This window comes from Lemur catta, chromosome 8 (assembly GCF_020740605.2).
Source record: "Lemur catta isolate mLemCat1 chromosome 8, mLemCat1.pri, whole genome shotgun sequence".
Taxonomy (NCBI): Eukaryota; Metazoa; Chordata; class Mammalia; order Primates; family Lemuridae; genus Lemur; species Lemur catta.
Window position 1 is genome coordinate 80014080 of NC_059135.1, and position 20004 is coordinate 80034083.

The 20004-nt window shown below is 34.7% G+C and overlaps 1 protein-coding gene across 1 annotated transcript in view; it reads left to right on the forward strand.

Moving 5' to 3' along the window:
- Nucleotides 1–20004, forward strand: part of LRP1B (LDL receptor related protein 1B) — a 1757623-nt gene that overhangs the window by 1099187 nt on the left and 638432 nt on the right. Inside the window, exons 19-20 of the mRNA XM_045559136.1 lie at nucleotides 1278–1358; nucleotides 2492–2659. Of these exons, the coding sequence (XP_045415092.1) occupies nucleotides 1278–1358; nucleotides 2492–2659 (249 nt within the window). The remainder of the gene's footprint in view (nucleotides 1–1277; nucleotides 1359–2491; nucleotides 2660–20004) is intronic.

A 20004-nucleotide genomic window follows, 5' to 3' on the forward strand; every position in this document is an offset into this window, starting at 1 on the left:
GGCCCCGAGAAAACCCACAAAATACAATTTGGAAACATTACAGCCTTTTCTATCAAATGTATTCTATGATTCATATCAATTGTCTTAAAGGGAGAACAAATATTTGCCACAAAATGTTATTGGCTGCAGTCATCAGAGGAACAATATTAAGGAATATGGACTATAGATCTATTTCAGTGTATTATTTTCTTCTGTCTTTGTATTAATGAACTGATGAAGTTTCTTTTTTCTTCTTTTTCTATTTTCTTAATGTCTATTAAATGAGCCCTTGTATGTGAGGATTTATGATGCTAAGCATATTCTCCTGGGAGCTAAAAGGTCTGGTATTGAGCAAGTCACATAAACTCTAAGTGAATTACTTTTACCATATATGAATTAGAGAGAATAGAATTTTCTCCTGGGAAATATTAGCAAGCTAATCCAAATTCCTTGGATAAACTGTTCAGTAATTTTATTTTTCTGTGATTTCTATTATCCTTCTTTTTTGTTGTTGTTGCTATCAGTCTTGATTATTGGATCTTGTTGTGACAATGTCTTTTGGATTTACTAATACTTAGAATTGGCTAATTATCTCCTTTCAAATTCTTTTTCTGTGTTAATTCTATGGGATTTTTGGTTATAATTATCTAAAGGTTAGGAAAGGATGTCTCTTAATTTAATTGTGTGAAATTTCATTTGAAATCTAATTCTTTACTATTTTTTTCAGGTTTTTGTGCTTTCTTTTTGTAGACTCAGAATTCACACTTTCAAAAGTCTTTGTATAATACCAACTAAACTGATTTCTTTGAGTTGATTTTTTTTTTACTTTCACCTTACAATGTTGATATTTCTCAGAAGCAGAGTTAGATCTGACTTTTCTGCTTTGGCTCTCTGTATTCAGAAAAGGCCTTCCTCTATTAGAGCATAAATGCATTACTTTGCAGCACCGGAGTGTAGAGCTCCGTCAGCTGTTATTCACTGAGTGAAGTTTGAGTCCCTCAGTGCATGGAGTTGACATCTATTCATTTTTCTTGCAGCATAATGAATCCAAATGATCTTTCATTAAATGATTCTCCTAGGCTTTCAGGTACTGGAAAGTACTCATTTAAAAGACATTAAAAGTATGTGTATCCTATGTCCTCAAGAAGTTACAGTCACTGTATTTGTTTATCTACTATTTCCTCTGTGCCTTTGTAGAGAACGGGAGGAGTTCTGATCACATTAGCAAATGAGATACAAATTAAATCATGTGTAGTCAATAACATGTTTCCTTTTGAACATTTTTATATCTTTCACAGAATTCCCAACGTGTGAGCCACTAACACAATTTATATGCAAAAATGGAAGATGCATTAGCAGCAAATGGCACTGCGACTCTGGCAAGTACCAAATGCTCACTGTAAAGCAGATTTGACTGGGGATCTGGCTGTCTGGGCTGCCTGGCTTCCTTCAAAGGGAGTTTGTAAGAAGCTTGCAGAGCCAAGCAAAATGGCTAAGACAAGTGGTGAGAGGGCAGCTGGCACATCAGTGGAAATTAGCGTTAAGGATAATGGAGCTCCATATTTGTCCCATGGGACTACGATAGAGATTTGTTTTCAGATCTTATATTGGACACAGTCTAAGTGTACAAACAGAAGTAAAGGGGACAATTGAGCAAACAACCTGGACAATCCAGGGTCCCTAAAGCATCTATATAACCTCAGGAAGAATAGTTTATATATTATAATGGAATTATCCAGATGGTCTCAACTCTGTCACCTTCCTTTCTATGTCCAAATGGTGTCTTTTTCTTATACTCAATTGTAACATTATGCTAAATTATGCTAAATGAATTATATCTAAAGTGATGCATTCTTAGCCATTTATTTGAATTTAATCTATTTTTACTTCACATTTCTCTCCCATCCCTCCTGCAATGGTTGTTAACAAAAATTATAAATATTTTACAATGATGGTGCACAACAATTTCCAAGTATAAATACACACATAGAAGCCAGGAGAGGAGGGCTAAACAGTGGGTCCTCATGTTTGAGAATGGGGAAGGAGAGACTGAACTAAAGATATAAACTCTGGGGCAGAGGGAATTATACGTTTAAATAATATCATCTCACAACAATTATATCACTTGTATCATTTCATGAAATTCCTGCAATCACCGTCATTCACCACAATCACCTACAATCACCTTGTTTCATGTTGCATAGATGTATTCAGTCAGTAGTTACTTATTTCTGAGTGAAATAGAAATTAAGCTTCAAAATCCAAATTCAAGGATTTTTTTCTCCTAAGTTTAGCAGTTGATATTAAATCAGAACAGATATAATATAAAGATGAAAATAATTCTCCCACTGTTCATGGGAAATGTTGATCCACTAATTGATTTGCCATTCCTTTTTCAAAAACAAAAAAGCAAACTCTATATAGCAAAAAAAAAAAAGAAAAAAAGAAATTTCATAAGAAAAATTTTCCTCCTGGATTGGGTTTCACCCCTGATGTTGATGTTTCTTTTCAGATGACGACTGTGGGGATGGGAGTGATGAGGTGGGCTGTGTGCACTCTTGTTTTGATAATCAGTTCAGATGTTCCAGTGGCAGATGCATCCCAGGCCACTGGGCCTGTGATGGTGACAATGATTGTGGAGACTTCAGTGATGAAACCCAAATCAACTGTACCAAAGAAGGTTAGTAATTTTATAACTCAATGAGATCTCATTTTAAGTTGCCATATAATATTTGAAGTATTTCAGAGTGAATATTATCTAATTATAAATATAAAATATTAATATATTATTAATATAAAAATAAATTGTTCATTAGGTAAAAATATACAGGTGGAACTGTATGGAGCAATTTGCTGATCTCTTTACTTTTACTCTTTGCTTTTTTTGGTTTCTCACTTCAATACCTCTTTGTATCTTGATACCTTTTGTGGTCTTTGCTTCCCACATTCATTAGATGCTTTACTTACTAATATTTTAATCACCCTGAAACTCACAAACCATTCCAAAGGTGAAAAAAAGAACCAGAAAGGCATAATTTTACTTTTATTTTTATACGAAAGTTGTTTCTTTAAGGTTTGCAATAATCCCTTATTAAATGGTGCTAAATCTCCAACTGATTGACTTCCTGGAATTCGAGCTAAGAGATCATGATCATGGCTCTCAGTATGTCTATGAAGAGGATAACCTGACATTTGCATGAGTGACTTTGCAAAATTTGATCAGCCATAGAGCATGTTAATAAATTAGAAATCACAATGGAAATGTCTCAGAAAAAAATTATTAGCCTTTCAAACAATCATACAATTAATACCATTTTTAACAGAAATCTTTCTTCTGGTAAGAAACTGAAAGATATTATTATTTATTCTTTCATTTATTCCACAAATATTTATTGAGGATTAAAGCATAGATAAAGGAATGAAAAACATGGTTCCTGCTCAGTTTAAATATCTATCATGCAAACAAACAACAAAGTAATTTATTTAGTGTGGTAGGATGAGGAAAATTATATACTTTGTGATCGTAAGAAAGGAAGGATTTTCAAAGCATTTTCCAAGGAGACACATTTGTCTTCCGCAAATATTTTATAACCTATATCATAGTCTCTAAATTGTTTTCTCTAACATGGATTTCTTTTGTCTTTCATTTCATATCTCTCTCTCTCTCTCTCTCTCTCCCTCCCTCCTTCCCTCCTGTAAGTTCTAGAAACAGTGGCTACTAAAAAATTATGAATGTAATACTAGGTTCTTAAAAGAATAATGTTGGCTTTTTAATAAATTCTCTAAGCGATTTATTAAAAGACATATTGTTTGGTTTTGATTTTACCTGGGTAACCTGGATTACAAGAGTCATAGCAAAGATCCAAATACGGCTAAGCAATGACCCATAAACCATGAGGCAATGAAATACAGTTTCTCATGGTTAATGTTCTTGACATGATTCATGTCCTTCTCTAGTGGTGAACGTAATAGAAATTGCAATGAAAACAGAAAACGACTAGGAAATTATTTGTGATGATGTCTTATAAGATTTAACATGAGAATATTTGAATTCAATTTTGCCTCAAAATCAGAAGAATAAATTATAGATAAAGCTACTATTTAATATTATCTGTCTCATTTTCTGTTATGTAATAAGTTCTCCTTCTCTCTCTGTTTCCTCTCTCCCCTTCTCCTTTTCCTATCTCTCCTCTCTTTATATCTATCTCATTCTTGTGTTCTTTTCTGTCTCAATTTAGTTTTTCCATGAGTATATATGAGCTGGAACTTTTTGCTTACCACTAATCTGGCACAGAATTTTTTTTTTTTCTTTTTTGTGTACATAAGATTTTTTTCTTTTTTGTAAATATTTGAAATATTAATCTGGGGGTGGTTGATAGTTTCATTACTACATAATACTTTGAATATAAACTTCATTTTCCCCTCCTTACAGATGTCTTTTTAGGCTCCTCATGGGGTGTGCATCTGTGGCATGCTGGCACTGCCCCATAATATGCTGTGAAAGATAAATTGCCCTAAAGTTAATTTATTTCCACCTCAGATGTGAGATCCTATGCTTCTGTGTGTATTTATCTCTAAGTTAAAATGATGATTACACATTAAGAATATTGAAAATATTACTTTAGCCTCATGGGTGTCTAAATTGGTGCAGTCCGTTGTAGGCTCTGTAAATAGTTTTTCATGTTTGATTATTATAGAAGCAGTGGCTATTTAATGTTAATGGTTTTCTTCTTTAGAGCACCTCAATGTCACTAATATATTATGGTAAAGGATGTATTGTCAATGTGAATGCCATGCATTTCTTATGATTATGGAAACGAATCAGATAATCTATATGATTCTTTGACATGTTTCAAGCCAAGAATGAGAAGAATTTTTTGAACTAATTTATATTGATCAGATCATAAATTGTAGTAGAATTCCCTAATCAAATATTCTACATGGTGAATATAAGGTGTAGGAATTGAAGGAAAGTTAACATTCTGGGATGACTTTGGTAAAAGGCAATCCAGAGTATTTCACACGAATTTAAGTATTTTTTGTTCATCATTATTTTGACTACATATTCTGGTATAGAAGTTGTAAAATAATGATGACACAATTGTTAAAACTGATCAGAAAAGTCATCTGCATGTGCAGGATTTGTGAGGCCATTGTGAGGGTAAAGTAGAAATTTGATGTGATTAGTCATATTATTCAGTACCAAAACCTGCTGTGGAAGCAAGAGCAGGGGATTCTGGCTTGAGTTTCAAGACTGGCTATTAAAATTGATCAAATCCACCATATAATTGCTTAGCACTTTGCTTTACACTGCCTGGGTCAACAGAACATATGGTGCAATTTCTCTCAACTCAAATACCCTTGTTTACAAAAGGGTAGAAATACTCTTGAATTAATTTTTAATCGTAAAGGAGGAGAAGGAACCAGGAAATGAAACATTCCATGTATAATCTCCATGTCAGAGAATTGCTAAATTTAAGTTCAATTTATATTCTTTCTGAAATCACTTGCAAAAAGAATATTTATATTTATGATTAGTTTTTAATCAATATGACTAATACATGGGGAAGTGTAAATTGATAGTCTTTTCCTAGGTTAATGTATACCCATCTTAGTATTGACATTATGCTGTTCTTTTTTCTCCTTTCCAGACTCCTTTATAGGCAAGGAAGACATATTAATATCTTCAGAAAGCACTATGTCCTCATAGAGTCACTGTTACACACACGCACAGAGAGAGAGAGAGAGAGAAACAGAGAAAGAGAGACACAGAGAGAGGGAAATACTACAAGCAAAGGTAGAATAGAAAGACAATAGACAGCACATTGATTCCTTCCTTTGTTTCAGTGCCTCTCACTTATTTAGTTCTGGTTTCTTTTTGCTTCTGCATCCTTTTGTTGGTAAATATATCTAAAGTGACTTTTTATTTTTGTTAAGTTACTGGGTTAATAGTTTCTCTAAGTGGAAAAATAAGTGATGCTGGACCCTCACAGAATTTGCTATGTGGGAACTTCCTCTAGAGCTCAGGCCTGGCCATTTATACTTATGCATTGCAAGGTGGTTGTAAAAGGTGAATTTACCTGTAAGGACATCAAGAATAAAGTTAAAGTGAGAGTTCAGTCTTTTCTTAAGCCTTTAACTCTCTGGCTGGAATAATAAAATAAGGAGACATGGACATGTCATATCTATAAAAAAACAAATATGTTAAATTAATCTGAGTTTATTGTAAACAGGTTAATAATACATTTGAATTATGTAAACTTTCATTCTTATATTTTTCAGGGGATATCTTAATTATATTTCATCCCTAAAAGAAGACATTTTTAAAATAAATATATGCAAATAAGTATATTTAAACAGCTATTCCCCCAGGTAAATTTCCATTCAGAAATTGTTGTAAAAATTAATCCCAAATAATTCAGTATGGACTTGATCAAGAAGGCAACAGGTTTTCCCTAAAATAGATACTATCTGAATTTTGTAATTGCTCCTAAAAGTAACTCAAACATTCCTCAAGTATTTATTTTTATTTATTTTAAAGGGACATTTGGATCTAGTTTATTGTCATTGCTCTTTAATGCCTTGTGTTTGTTGTCTAAAAAGGACACATTTATTGCCTGCCACAGTAAGTTGCAGATGCTGTTAACATGTGTGGCCTCATATTTACATTGCAAATACAGTGTAAATGCAAATTTAAAATTATGTATGTATTGAGCTTCAATTTTGACTTATTATAAATAATCTTTAACAAATTCCCAAATCCATTAGGCAATTATGTAATATTATTAATGTATGTGCTCACACATGCTCATATTCTGCTGCTTTAACTGTTTTCTTTGCTTCTGCTTTGGAAGCTTTTTTCTTCTTTTCTTCTTTTTTTTTTTTTTTTTTTTTGCTTTGCTGGAGGAAATGGTCTTACTCTGACACTCAGGATGGAGAGCAGTACAGTGGCATAATTTTATCTGACATAGCTCACAGTGGCTTCTTATAATCTTGGCCTCAAGCTATCCTCCTGCCTTGGCCGCCCAAAGTATTGGGATTACAGGTGCGAGTCATAGCACATGGCCTGAAACTTCTTGGACTTTGTGCTCACTCTATTCATTTATTCATTCATTCATTTTCCTCCCTACTTTCTTATTCCAGATCTAAGAAGGAAGTTAGAATATTTTATCATATCTTTTTACTTTTGAAATAAAGCACAGTGAATGCATAGTAAATAACTGTTGAATGAAAAAGTTGATTTCTCGAACACAAAATTTGATTACACTCTCAGAATTCATTCCTTATTTATTTCTTTGCTTAGATCTAGTAGAATTTGTTTTATGAATCTGGGAGCTCCTAGGTTAGGGGCATATGTATTTAGGATTGCTGTATCTTCTTGCTGAATTACTCCCTTTTTCATTATATAATGATCACCTTTGTCTTTTTTAACCACTGTTGATTTGAAGTGTGTTTTTTCTGACATGAGAATGGCTATTCCTGGTCAATTTGGTTTCCATTCGTGTACAATAGTTTTGTTCCATCCCTTTACCTTGAGTCTGTGAGACTCCTTGCAAGTTAGATGGGTTTCTAGAAGACTTGGGTTATGTTTTTTCATCCATTCAGCCAATCTGTATCTTTTAAGTGGGGTACTAATACCATTTATGCTCAATGTTAGTATTGATATGTGAGATAGTGTTCTTTTCATCATGTTTAATGATACCTTGTTATTTTGTTTCTCCCCTTGTGCTACTGTTTTATAAAAGCAGTGAACTTTAATTTTCTGATGTTTTTATACTGGTGGATATCAATTATTCTGTTCCATGTATACAGTACTTTTGAGCATTTCCTATAGGGCAGGTCTAGTGGTGAAAATTTCCTTAGTGTTTGCTTCTTTGGGAAAGACTTTATCTCTCCTTCATTTAGGAAATTTAGTTTGGCAGGATTCAAAATTCTTGGCTGGCAGTTTTTCTATTTAGAAAGACTAAAAATGAGTTCTCAGCCCCTTCTGGCTTATAAGGTCTCTGCTGAGAAATCTGTAGTCTAATGAACTTTCCTTTGTAAGTTAGTTGTGGCTTTCGGCTTGGTACTTGTAGGATTTTGTCCTTCATTTTGACTTTGGCCAGACTGATGACTATTTTTCTTGGTGATATCCTATTAGCTATGAATCTTCCAGGTGTTTGATGACCATCTTGTATCTGGATAGCTGAATCTCTATTGATACCAAAAGAATTTTCCTCAATACTTTCCTCAAATAGGTTTTCCATGCTTTGTGCTTTTTCTTTTTCTCCCTCAGGGATACCTACAATTCTTATATTGGCTTGTTTTACAAAGTACCTATTTTTCTCTGTGATTGTTCATTCTTTTTTATTCTTTCTTCTACATTTTTTACTGACTGGGTTAATTTGAGAGCCTTATCTTCAAGCTCCAAAATTCTTTCTTCTGTTTGGTCTAATCTGTTGTTAAAGCTTTCTGCTACATTTTGAAATTTACTTTTTTATATCTTTAAGTTCTATCTTTTCTTATGTTATCTATCTTTTTAGAGAATTTTTCATTCATGTCCTGATTTTCTTTTTTTGTTTCTTTATATTGGTTTTCAACTTTCTCATCAATCTCATTCATTTTATTTATCATTCATATTCTGAATTCCATATCTGACATTTCAACAATTTCCTTTAGGTTGGGCTATGTTGCTGGAGACCAGTTTTCATCCTTTGGGAATGTAAAAATAGCATGTTTTTTCATGTTGCCAGTTTTTATGATGGTTCCTTCTCATCTTAATCTTCCTATCTCAGCTAAAGCTAGATAAGTTTGCAGTGCACCAGTTTTCCTCTGCTGGGAACTCTCATACTTGATGAAAAGAAGAAGAGGTACCTGGTTGGTGCACTTGTGTCCTATTCTGGAGGAGACTCAGCAGGAGAGGGGTGGATACACTGAAAGCCTGTAATGCAGCCGTTGTCCTGTGTCATCTTGTTCCCATCATTGCTACAATACAAGCAGGAACTGGGGGATATTCATGCAAAGTGGTAGGTTAGTCCCCAGGCCACTGTTACAAGCGTGGGCAAGGTGCTGGGCAAGTCTCTCTCCATGGAGGTGAGTGGTCTGGGAGTTTGCTCTGCTCAGGTCTCTCCTCAGCAGTGGCAGCGATGGCTGGGAGAGGTTATTTATTTGGTGGCAATGGGTTTCAGGGCCGTGAGTATTCACTCTGCCCAGGTCCAGGGTCCGTGGCAGCAGGCAATGGGGGGCAGCTCATGTGAGCAGGTCTGTGGCGGGGGCAGTGGGGAAATCTGTGGTAGCCGGGCAGTGTATGACACTGGCAGTGTTGCCAGGGTGCACAGTATGTGGCACAGTCAGGACTGCTGAGGCACGTGGCATGCAGGGCCACTGCAGTATGTGCAGTGCAGGACTATGGCAGCTGAGCATTGCACAGGGTCGTGGCAGCTGGACAGGTTGCAGGAGTGCAGCTGTTAGGCGGCTCAAAAATAGTGGGGACAGAGAGATGCACAATGTACCACGGGGGAGTCACAGAAGCTAGAGCCCTTTTCATATCCAGATCTGGCTGCAGCAGCTGCTACAGTGATACTTGGGTTGTGGCAGTGGTGCTATCTAGGTGATGGTGGTGGATGATGGGTGCTATGGGTAGCTGCTACTGGAATCCCTGGTAAAGAGGGGAGGCTCATGGCACCTAGTCACAGAGCACGTGAGTGTGCTTGCCCTTCTTGCTCCCTCCTTGGCCTGGCAGGGACTATGTGGAGCCAGCTGCTGTGGAGCCAACTCTTGTGTAGACTAGGCACTCTGGGGCTGAGAGCTCAGAATGGCATCAGTTGCAGCAACCCAGCATCAGAAGCCAATGTGTCCTTACTGTGCCTCCTCTCCAGTTCACTGCTACTGCACGGTCTCCAAGCAGCTCCCTGATCAGTTTTGAGTCCTGCCGTGGTGGGGGGGGGTCCCCCTTGCAGATCCGGTTTCAGTGTCCATTAGGGGAAGGTATAGCCTTGGGGTTCTCTCCTCTGACCCTTCCCCAAGTGTGGGCACTTTCCCAGGTACCTTCTGATTTTGCCAAGAAGATCACCCCATCTCTCTCTTCACTTTGGATGTCTCCAGTTGTTTCTCTGATGATTATAGTACTCTTTCTATGATAATCTGTCATAGGTGAACAGCTACTTGCAACTTTCTATTCTGTCTTGAGAACATTGTGTGTGGGCTGCTTCTAGTCTGCTATCTTGGCTGTCTTCTCTAAGACAGTTGTTTTAAAGTCTTTACCTGGTAGATCTGTCATTAGGTCTTTGTCAAGGACAGGTTTTTTTTGGTTTGCTTTTTTTCCTTGAATGGTGCCTACTCTCTTGTTTCTTTGTATTCCTTTTTTGTTGTTGTTGTTGAAAACTGGAAATTTGAATCTAATAATGTAACTCTGGAAATCAGATTTTCCCCCTTCCCTGGAGTTTTTTTGGATTTTTTTTTTTTAAATTGTTGTAGGCTGTCTCTATGCCAAAGATTAGCCTGGGGTTTAAACTTAAGGTCTTCTCAGATCTTTTCCTAGGTTGTGCCTTTCCCTGGGCATGCACCATAACTTTCTAATTTTCCCTGTATATGTGGTTGTGTTTGCAAGTCCTAGTCTTTAATATCTGCCCCCAAAAAGGAGAAAAGAGGAAAAATGAAGGTAGTAAAAGAGAGCATTGGCCCTTTAAGTCCTTTGGAAGTCACTTCAGCTGGAAAGGGAGGGACTTCCAATCATGGAAAGAGTTGTGATGACAATGGCCACCACCTCTTTTTCTACACCTCTAAGATCAGTGACAGCAATCAACAATGAAAGCACAGATCCCCAGGATTCAGAGGACAAGATCCTTTTTGCACACCATGGGTCACACAAGCTGTGTGCAAGCTGCTCCAGGAACACATGGCTGATTGCCTTGGGACTGGAGCTGGGAGATTTGTAGATGCTATTGTGCTAAGAGCTGAAACTGACCAAAACTATTCACAGTTTATCATATGAGCTTTAATCTGGAAGTTGCAAGCCTTCTAATACACGAGTTCCAAAATAGTTATATCAGACAGATTCTGCCAGTGCAATTGTTATCTGTGTGGAGAGACGTATTCCTGTTGCTTCCCGTCTCTACTAACTTCTCAGAATCCTCTTTCAATTCATTTTTATTAAAACAAGCACATAAACAAAAAACTGCTGTTATTTCTCAAATACATTTTATTGAGAATAAAGTATTGGCTTTGAATTTGGGAGAATTAGCAAATTATGTTATGGACTCAGCAAAATCATATACTCTTCTAATGTCTTTTGACTATAACTTTTAATAAAACTATGGATTGTTTCCTCATAAAAATAAAATTAAAAGCAAATTAAGTTCTATCTAATTTTAGAGAAGTATAATATCTTTTTTCAGTGAAATACAAATTGTCTGATCTAACTTTATTCTCTCACAGATTTATTTATTTTCATTAAAAAATGATAATACTGAGATATCAAACAGTGTTAATTATTAAAGAATTTCACCCCTAGGAAACCTCTTATTGTTTTCTAGAACAAAATAGCTCTTTAAAGATCATTTTAACCTTAATGTTGCAAACAACTTTTATATCAAGTCCAAAGAAGACTTAAGACTTTTGCATTAATTAATGACAAAGTTTGTTTTGAAAATCTATAATGTTTCTAGCAATGTGTTTATCAGGAAAATTAAAAGGAATCTGATAAATATGATTTAAAAAAATGCAATATTAGGATGTGGATCATAAAAATAGGAAGAAAAAGCCAATTAATCTTCCCCTTAACTATGCAAAAAATTGCTAATAGGTACACACTTATTCCTAGATAAATTATCATGTATGTTAAGATAATAGATATGAACCTTGACATCAAACAGAATAACATCTCTTGTTTTGTTAAAGATATAATCAATAACTAAAATCAGTAAGTAACAAAAAGACCTAATTTTAATGAAGAACCTGAAACTATTGTCCTTCTCTTTTAATAGAACTGAAAAAAAAAATTAGTAGGAGTCAATTAATTTCCATAGTCTTTAAGTTCTTGTTCTCCATTCTCAAGTTGTGGTTAATGATTATTGAAATGGTAGGACTTCGGGTATTCATCAGGAAATAAACAAACAAAATAGAGACAAAGGGCATGGATAATCTACAAATAATTAATTCATCCCTCAATAATTGAGTAGTGTCCATGCTTTTGTGAGAGTAAAGAAATAAGTAATGAGATGCTATGTTGCCTTTTCCTTGAGAAGTAGCTGGTATTTAGCTGCCTTCAGAGGCCATTTTTCCATCAGCATTTGTTTCCTTATTTATATGAAGCCTCAACTGAATTTGCACTTAGATATTATATTCCTGCACTGTAATGACCAGATAATTCACTTTTTTTAGGGCATTGGTTTAAGGTCTATATTAGTATTTATACATGCTTGGCCTGCCCAAGGAAACTTGTTGCCATTATCTTCATCCAAAATCTCTCCACAAATAACTTTGGTGCTTAAAAAATCATCCACTTAAATTATTAAATACTGTAGTCTTTCTCACTGATATCAGAATGTTCCTGCACACTATTTTTTGTTATTATTATTTACATGTATGTACTTAAATAGGATGTTCTATGAATCACAAACAAAATTTAGAATAGTTTAGAACAAGGGTTGGCAAACCTTTTCTGTAAAGGATAAGATAGTAAATGTTTCAGACTTTGCCTGTTGCAATTACTCAACACTGCTGTTGTAGCATGAAAGCAGCCATAGACAACATGTCAACAAATGGGTGAGGCAGGGTTCTAATAAAGCTTTGTTTTCAAAAACAAGTAATACACTGAATTTGTCTGCAGGTTGTAGCTTGCTCACCCCTCATTTAGAATACATGGAAACATACATTTGAAAGGACCTATGATCCTGAATAATACTGCATTCATATTTCATAGAATATCAAATATACAGGACAAAGGCAAAAATAATGGAGAAAAGAAAGGGCCAAAGGAAGAAGAAATAAATCATGAATCATTGTTTAATGATATGTTACATCCCTTACTCACACAGTTGTCTCATATGTATACACCTGTGCATATTCTTTGCATAGGTGTATAATGTTTTATGTTACATTTAAAGATCAAGTTAAATCATATCATCTTTTCTTCAGTTTTTTTTCTAGAAACTGTTTGCCTACTATGAGCTAGGCATGTTGGTAAGCCAAGCATAAATTCCAAATGTAAAATATCCACATTGCAATTTTTTTTACTTAATATTTGATATCTAACATGTATGTTACATTAATTGGTTGATTTGAACAATGAATGGAAAACTATTCTCAATTACTTTACATAGCTCATTCAAGAGATTAATACAATCTGCTCACTTATATTTAGATAATGTAAGTGTTCATCATTCCCATTATATTTAGATTTTAAATGAAATGTTTGTGGTGGAGGTCCAGATACAAAAACTTAAAATTTTAATGAACTAAACCAATATTTTATGTAGACTTCACTTTTATAATACTTTAACCTACTAGGGGGATATATATAGTACCCTCAATTGAAACTTTTGTTTCAATATATATTTTTGAATGTCTGCAGTGTCTGTTTTCAACACTAGAAACAATTTAACGTGTGCTTAGGTATCCACACATTCTTTTCCATTTCCTTCTATTCAACTTTTTTAACTGACCCAGACAGTAAACATATAAATATTTGAAATCTGGTCCTTTTTTCACTATATTTATCACTAAATCTTATGTACTAATAAAGAGTGTTGATAGTTCTATCCAATATCTTGCCAGGATAATCTTTGGTGGTGGCTACACATGAAGGGGTGATAGAAGTTTTTTGGAATAAAAGGCAAAACTCAAAAAGTATGCCATAGAGTGTATGTGAAGTGAGAGGGTGGAAAGAGAGGTATGAATAATAAACCAAGAGACATAGCAAATCCAGATGACCTGCAGGCAGTCATTAAAGTCCAACGGGATGACAGCAAGTTGATTTAAGAGGGAAGAAGCCAGGTTTGAATACACTGTTAATTCACAACATAGATCACAGTACTATCAGGTAGGCAGCATCCCCTAGGGAATTTGTCCCATATTACAGGGAGAAGAGCAGTACAGGGTACCACCTCAAACCTCAACTCAGGGTAGTCAGCCCAAAGTATGGGAGGTACCTTTTAACAAGTTTTGGTCTCCTGAGGATTTCTAGAAACAACGGGTATCTGAAATTCTTTAGGGTATATTAAGGCTTCCTCAGGCAGCAACATACAAAGGTCATGTCTATATTCGATTGGTAAATGGAATGAGGCTGTTGATATGCTGCCAGACAAGATTCTCAGCACTGTAAAGATGGAGAAGAATGTCTGGAGACAAAATCTGGAGCAAACAGCTTCCATAAGTAAAGGAATTGTTAATAGTGATTAATTGAAAACCTAGTAATAGAGCAGGGACTGACACACATGGTGATTATAACCGGGAGCTTTGCACACATGCAATTTATATTGCTTTTTACTTTTCAAGTCACTTTACAATGAATGAACAGTTAAAGTATAAACTGCATTAAAACAATAAAAAAGAAAGGATTTCCCCCCTGAGATTGCTCTTGCAACTTAAATATTTCATTGCATTTGCAGCATCATTATTAGCTGTTTTCTCACGGGGCTTTAATATTTTTTGTAGACCAAAAAATGTGTTCTGATTAAAAAAATATATAGTATAAATATAATTTTTTCAATCCTCATTTTCATGTTATCTTTTAACGTTAGGAGGAAAACATTTTTTTTCTGTCACTGTATAGTTGCTAGTCTTCTAACTGCAAATATTTAGTCACAGTGAATTGATTTAAATATTGGGACAAATTCCACCATCAGTTGCCACATTTCCTTCAGGGCTCTGTATTTATTTATTTATTAGATTTCCCAGATTGTATGCTTGGTTTAAACAGCTTCAGGGCAAAAATACAATAAAGTTGCATTAGTTAAAAATATAACCAGCATCAGCAACATGAAAACATAACAGTAAAACAGCATGAGCATATACATATAAATAGTCATCATCTTAACACTCTTCTGAGACAAGCCATGTTACAAAGATAGATTGTATGCCAAGTCCTGAAGCTTAGAAAACTGGGACTCTGGGGAAGCACACAGGCCTGGTACTCAGATTGGAATGGTCATCCCAGTTTCTTCAGAGGAATGTAGTTCTCCATCCAGAGGAAAATCAACAACAGCTAACAGAAGCTGATTACATTTGGCAAGAAGGTTAAGAAAAAATAAAACCCCGTGGCTTTTTTCTGTGGTCTCTGGCAGAAGAGGACAACATTTCTAAACATCAACACCCACCCAAACCTACTAGACATGGAGAAATAGATTTGGAATATTTTTAATTTACCATGAAGGAGTAGGATGGCAAGTAGAGAGGCAAAGTATATAACACTATGCGTGTGTGTGTGATAGTCTTCCTGGCTTTAGTATAAACTTTAAACACTTTAGTGAAAAGTGTTCAAGCTGATGAAATAGATTCATATACACCAATCCTGCGAAATTTGAAAAAACAGATTTTTTTAACTTATTTATTATTTAAAAGCTCTCAAAGTGATCTACAAAAATTGCATATATGATCAAATCAGAATCTAGCTGAAACATCTTTCTGTGGCTCCCAATTTCCCTTATGGTTAAATTCTAGCAATTTAGCATAGCATATAAGGATTTTCATGAGCTAGGCCTTGCCCATCTTCCTAGCTTTCTCTTTCTCCCCTCCTCTGCTCACACACTACACAAAATTTTACAAATACTGCTGGTGTTGCTCAGAAAATTTTTCATTCCCTTTAACTTTCCTCTCTGCCTGACTCTTAATTATAATTCAGAACTCTCTTCTTATTTTCAGTCATCAGAATGCCTCACATGAAATCCCCAAGTTCAGTCTAGTTTTCTCCTCTGTGTGCTCCCACATCACTCTCTTTTACCACAGCACTTATGACATTGCTTTGTAACTGCATACATTGCCTATTTACCTTTATACCCACCATCCAAGTGAAAATATGCCTTCCATTTTGCACTGGGACTCTAGCAAAAGCCATTTATCTAATCTCCCTTCTTCTACTCACATCCCATAATATCCATTTTTTTCCACATAGCAGGCAGCAAAAATTTTAATGGGGTAGATTAAATCATATCACCATCACTTCTCTGTTTCAGAATCCTCAACAGATAGATACATATTGAGCTTACTATACTATCTCACTATAGTTTTTGGTAAATCCCTACAAGATCCAGGCCCTGCTTACCTCTCAGATCTCATTTCACTCACCCACTGCCATTCACTTTTTATTTTTCTCTGTAAAAATTAAAGTGTTTCCTGCTTTGGGATTTTGTATTTGCTATTTCCTCTGCCTAGTTTGTTCTTCGTCTCAGTGTTTGCAAAGCCAACTTTTTCTCATCATTTTGGTCTCATCTCAAATGTCATCTTCTATAATCACCATTTTCAATATGTGCCCAATACCCAAGTCAATCCCTACGGCAGTCATCAGTGACATTCACAGTGTAGTTTCATTTATTCCCTTTTCTAGGCACGTGGTAAGATTGTATTCCTGAGACTTTTGTGGTTGGGTGGAACTAACATGATGGTGCCCCACCCAACATGACAGGTTTAGCCAATAAATTGGATCAAAAATGATGTCTCTTCCTTTCAAGTCTGATATGAGATTATCCAGATCCCTCTTTTCCCTCTCACCTGGCAACTATAAACATTCAAGGTGGTCATTCATTCATCAGTTTGGGTCTTTGAATTACCACAGTGGGAATAGCCCATCCACTGATCCACAATGAATATGGAACATGAGCCATAATTAATTTTTTCTATTTTTAGATACAGTGATTTTATACTTAATCTGTTATCACAGCATAAGCAATCTATTATTCTCTGTTATACTCTCTATAGGATTACTTCAATTCATTTTTTTTCATAGCACTTATTACTTTCTGGACTAAGCTAGTTTTTTTGATGTGATTATTATTAAATGCCTACATACTTCCTTTTCCCTGCATGTAAGTTCTATGAGCATAGTAAGTTTCTGTCTTGTGAACTGCTCTACTGTAGTTTGTAGAAACATGTCTGGCATGTTTCAATAAATATATTTTGAAAGAGCAAATGAAGGAATTATTTAGGCAAATATTCTCAAAAGATGATGAAACTAATTTTCTGGCTGTTTTCTGCTAACTAAATGTGTAATCATGGGTACCGTTACCCACATTTTCTGATTCTGTGGATCTTTATTCTTCTTTCCTGGTTGGCAACTAATTGAAGAAACAATCCCAAGAAAGCTAGACTGCCTAATGCAACTTGTAATTCATCAATCTTCATAAAAGACCGAATTTTACCATGATCTTTTAACAAAATAAAACAAATGTTAAATTTTATCAGAAAAGAAATAGGCTGAACAGTAGTAATTTAAATATAAAAAATAAATAAGTTTCTAGATACTTCCTGATTATAATATGAGGTAATTATACTTTCATTCTTGAGACTCTGCATGAGAAAAGTTGTACAAGAAGTTAATAATAGCATAGTGATAAAGAGAGCAGGCTCTAAAGTTTAATTATATGGGTTCAAATCTCATCTCTGCTACTTATCGTCTGTATAATTACAGGAAAATTTATTAGTTTCTGTAAAATGGGATGCTCTCAATAAGCAGTTATGTTAACTTATTCATTTTTAATCAAAACCAACAGGAACAGATGGTTGATCCGTTTTTCATTGGGTTTTAATTAAATCCAATGTAATTAATGTGAAACATAAGCACAATGAGATGCGATATAAGCTACCATATCCATGAAAGGTACACAGGATGGAAGATAGAGAAACACTCAGGGAAATGCGAGGTATTGGCATTCCTTTTAGAGTCTACATTGAGGGTCAAGAAAAGCTCTGACTTTCTTCTACAGGGAAAAAATACATGTCAACACAAAGCATAATGTATAATCTGAGATTTTATAAATCCCCTAAAGCCTACCCATGAAGTCCCTGAATCTACACACCTGAGAAGAAAATACCCAATCCAAGATTTTTTTTTTTTTTTTTGGAAAACAAGATAGTAGCTCTTAAAGGAAATCATGGGCGTTAATAGTTGAAGTATAGAAAGAAATGCAGTCCAAGTTAGAGAGAATAATATAACCAAGACCAGGAGATATACATTAGTGATGTGTGTGAGCATTATTAAAGGAATTATTTCCCCATTTAAATGTTAATATTTATAATGTTATATTGTATTTCCTGCTCCATAGTATACCCTAGTTTTTGGGTTACTGTAATCTGGTTGTTTGTGGTGCCCTTATTAGATGTTACATCAGAACACAGAGGTTTAGATATGGGTAGTTTAAGAAGAAGAAGAAGAAAACAAGAAAATCCTCAAGGAAATATCACATTTGTATTGAAGTTTATAAGGTAAATATTATTTAGAATAAAAAAAACAAATGAGTGTATTCACTTATGAAAGACAAATAGATAAACGAAACAATACCAAGCAAAGCAAAGAAAAAGCAAACGGAATAAAAAAAATCTTAGACAATAGCAGCATAGTCTTTCCCTTCAGAGAATTTGCTTTGATCTTTGTAACAGGGAGCTACAAATATAATTCACAGTGGCCCCATATAAAGCAAGTTAACAGTTGGTATTTTGCAAAGATGCCAGCCCAGGACTCTTCCTACTTTTCAAGGTACCAGAGAATCTAGTGTTTTATAGAAAATCATCAGATTTTTTAAAGGCCAATAATGTGTTTGCCAAATTAAACATACTGAAGAACAGATTCAATATATGAACTGCCAGTCTTCCCCTCTTATTTTAGAGAATGTTGAAAAATCAATAGATTACACCTTCCGTTCTTTATTAAATATTTGAAATCATTCAGTGACAATTACTTGAAATATAATTTTTAAATGTTGTTGTTTGAGCTCACACTATAGGTTATAAAATTCAGCTGAGCCAAGGTTTGTTTAGTTTTGTTTTCAAGGAAAGTTAAGTAGTAGGAAAAAGAACCAAAAGCTATTTCACTGCTGCATAGACGTTGGCCTCTTCACCATAGAACTACCTACAGAGCTGAATGGGCTGTGGAAGTCCATTTGATTTGTCTCTTTTCTTCTTCTTGAATATTGAAATCATACTGGTTTTAAAAACTTCACAATATCTTATTTATGAAACCAGTCTCCAAATAATTCCCTACTACTATAGTAGGTAAACCATACAGTTGCCCTCAGTATCCACTAGGGTTTGGTTCCAGGACCCCTGAGGATACCAAAATTTGAAAACTCTCAAGTCCCTGTTATAAAATTCAGTATCTGCATATAACCTATGCGCATCCTCCCATATGCTTTAAATCATCTCTATGATACCTATGATACCTAATACAGTGAAAATATGTAAATAGTTATTATAGTGAATAGTTTTTGTTGTTTTATTTATTGTTTTATTGTTATTTCTTATTTTTTTTCAAATGTTTTTGATATGTGGTTGGCTGAACCCAGAGATGTACTTCTGTAAAAGACACTCTATAGGCTATACCTACTAAATTAAATATGGTGGAAAATTGCCATATCACATTCCATAGAATCTTATGCTTGTGCACAAACCCATCTTTATTGATATTTGTGTGCACACCAAATATTTTGTTTAATCATAAAGACAAAATAAAGTGAAAATGAGAAAGTAGAAAAATAAAATCTCAGTTTTTGGAAGGGGCTTCAAAGCAAACCAAAACTCAATCCTTTCTCTATAAAATGAGTGTGATATTATTATATATGTTCTTAGTAGTGGTTAATTTCAAAAGTTAGTCCTGCAGGTTTTCTATGAATTGGACCTCCTATTTTCTACCAACAGAACTTTACCCCTGCATCAGCAGGGGCACTTTGTCTTGGTTATTTATTATTTCAGCATGACTGTGCTAGGAATATTTAGGAAGTACAGTCAAGTTTATCTTTATAATATTGTATCACCTGACAGATTATAGTTGTTGAAAGTCTTTGAAGAAAAAACTTAATTAAGAACTTAACTATTTATATTATATAAAATAACAACAAA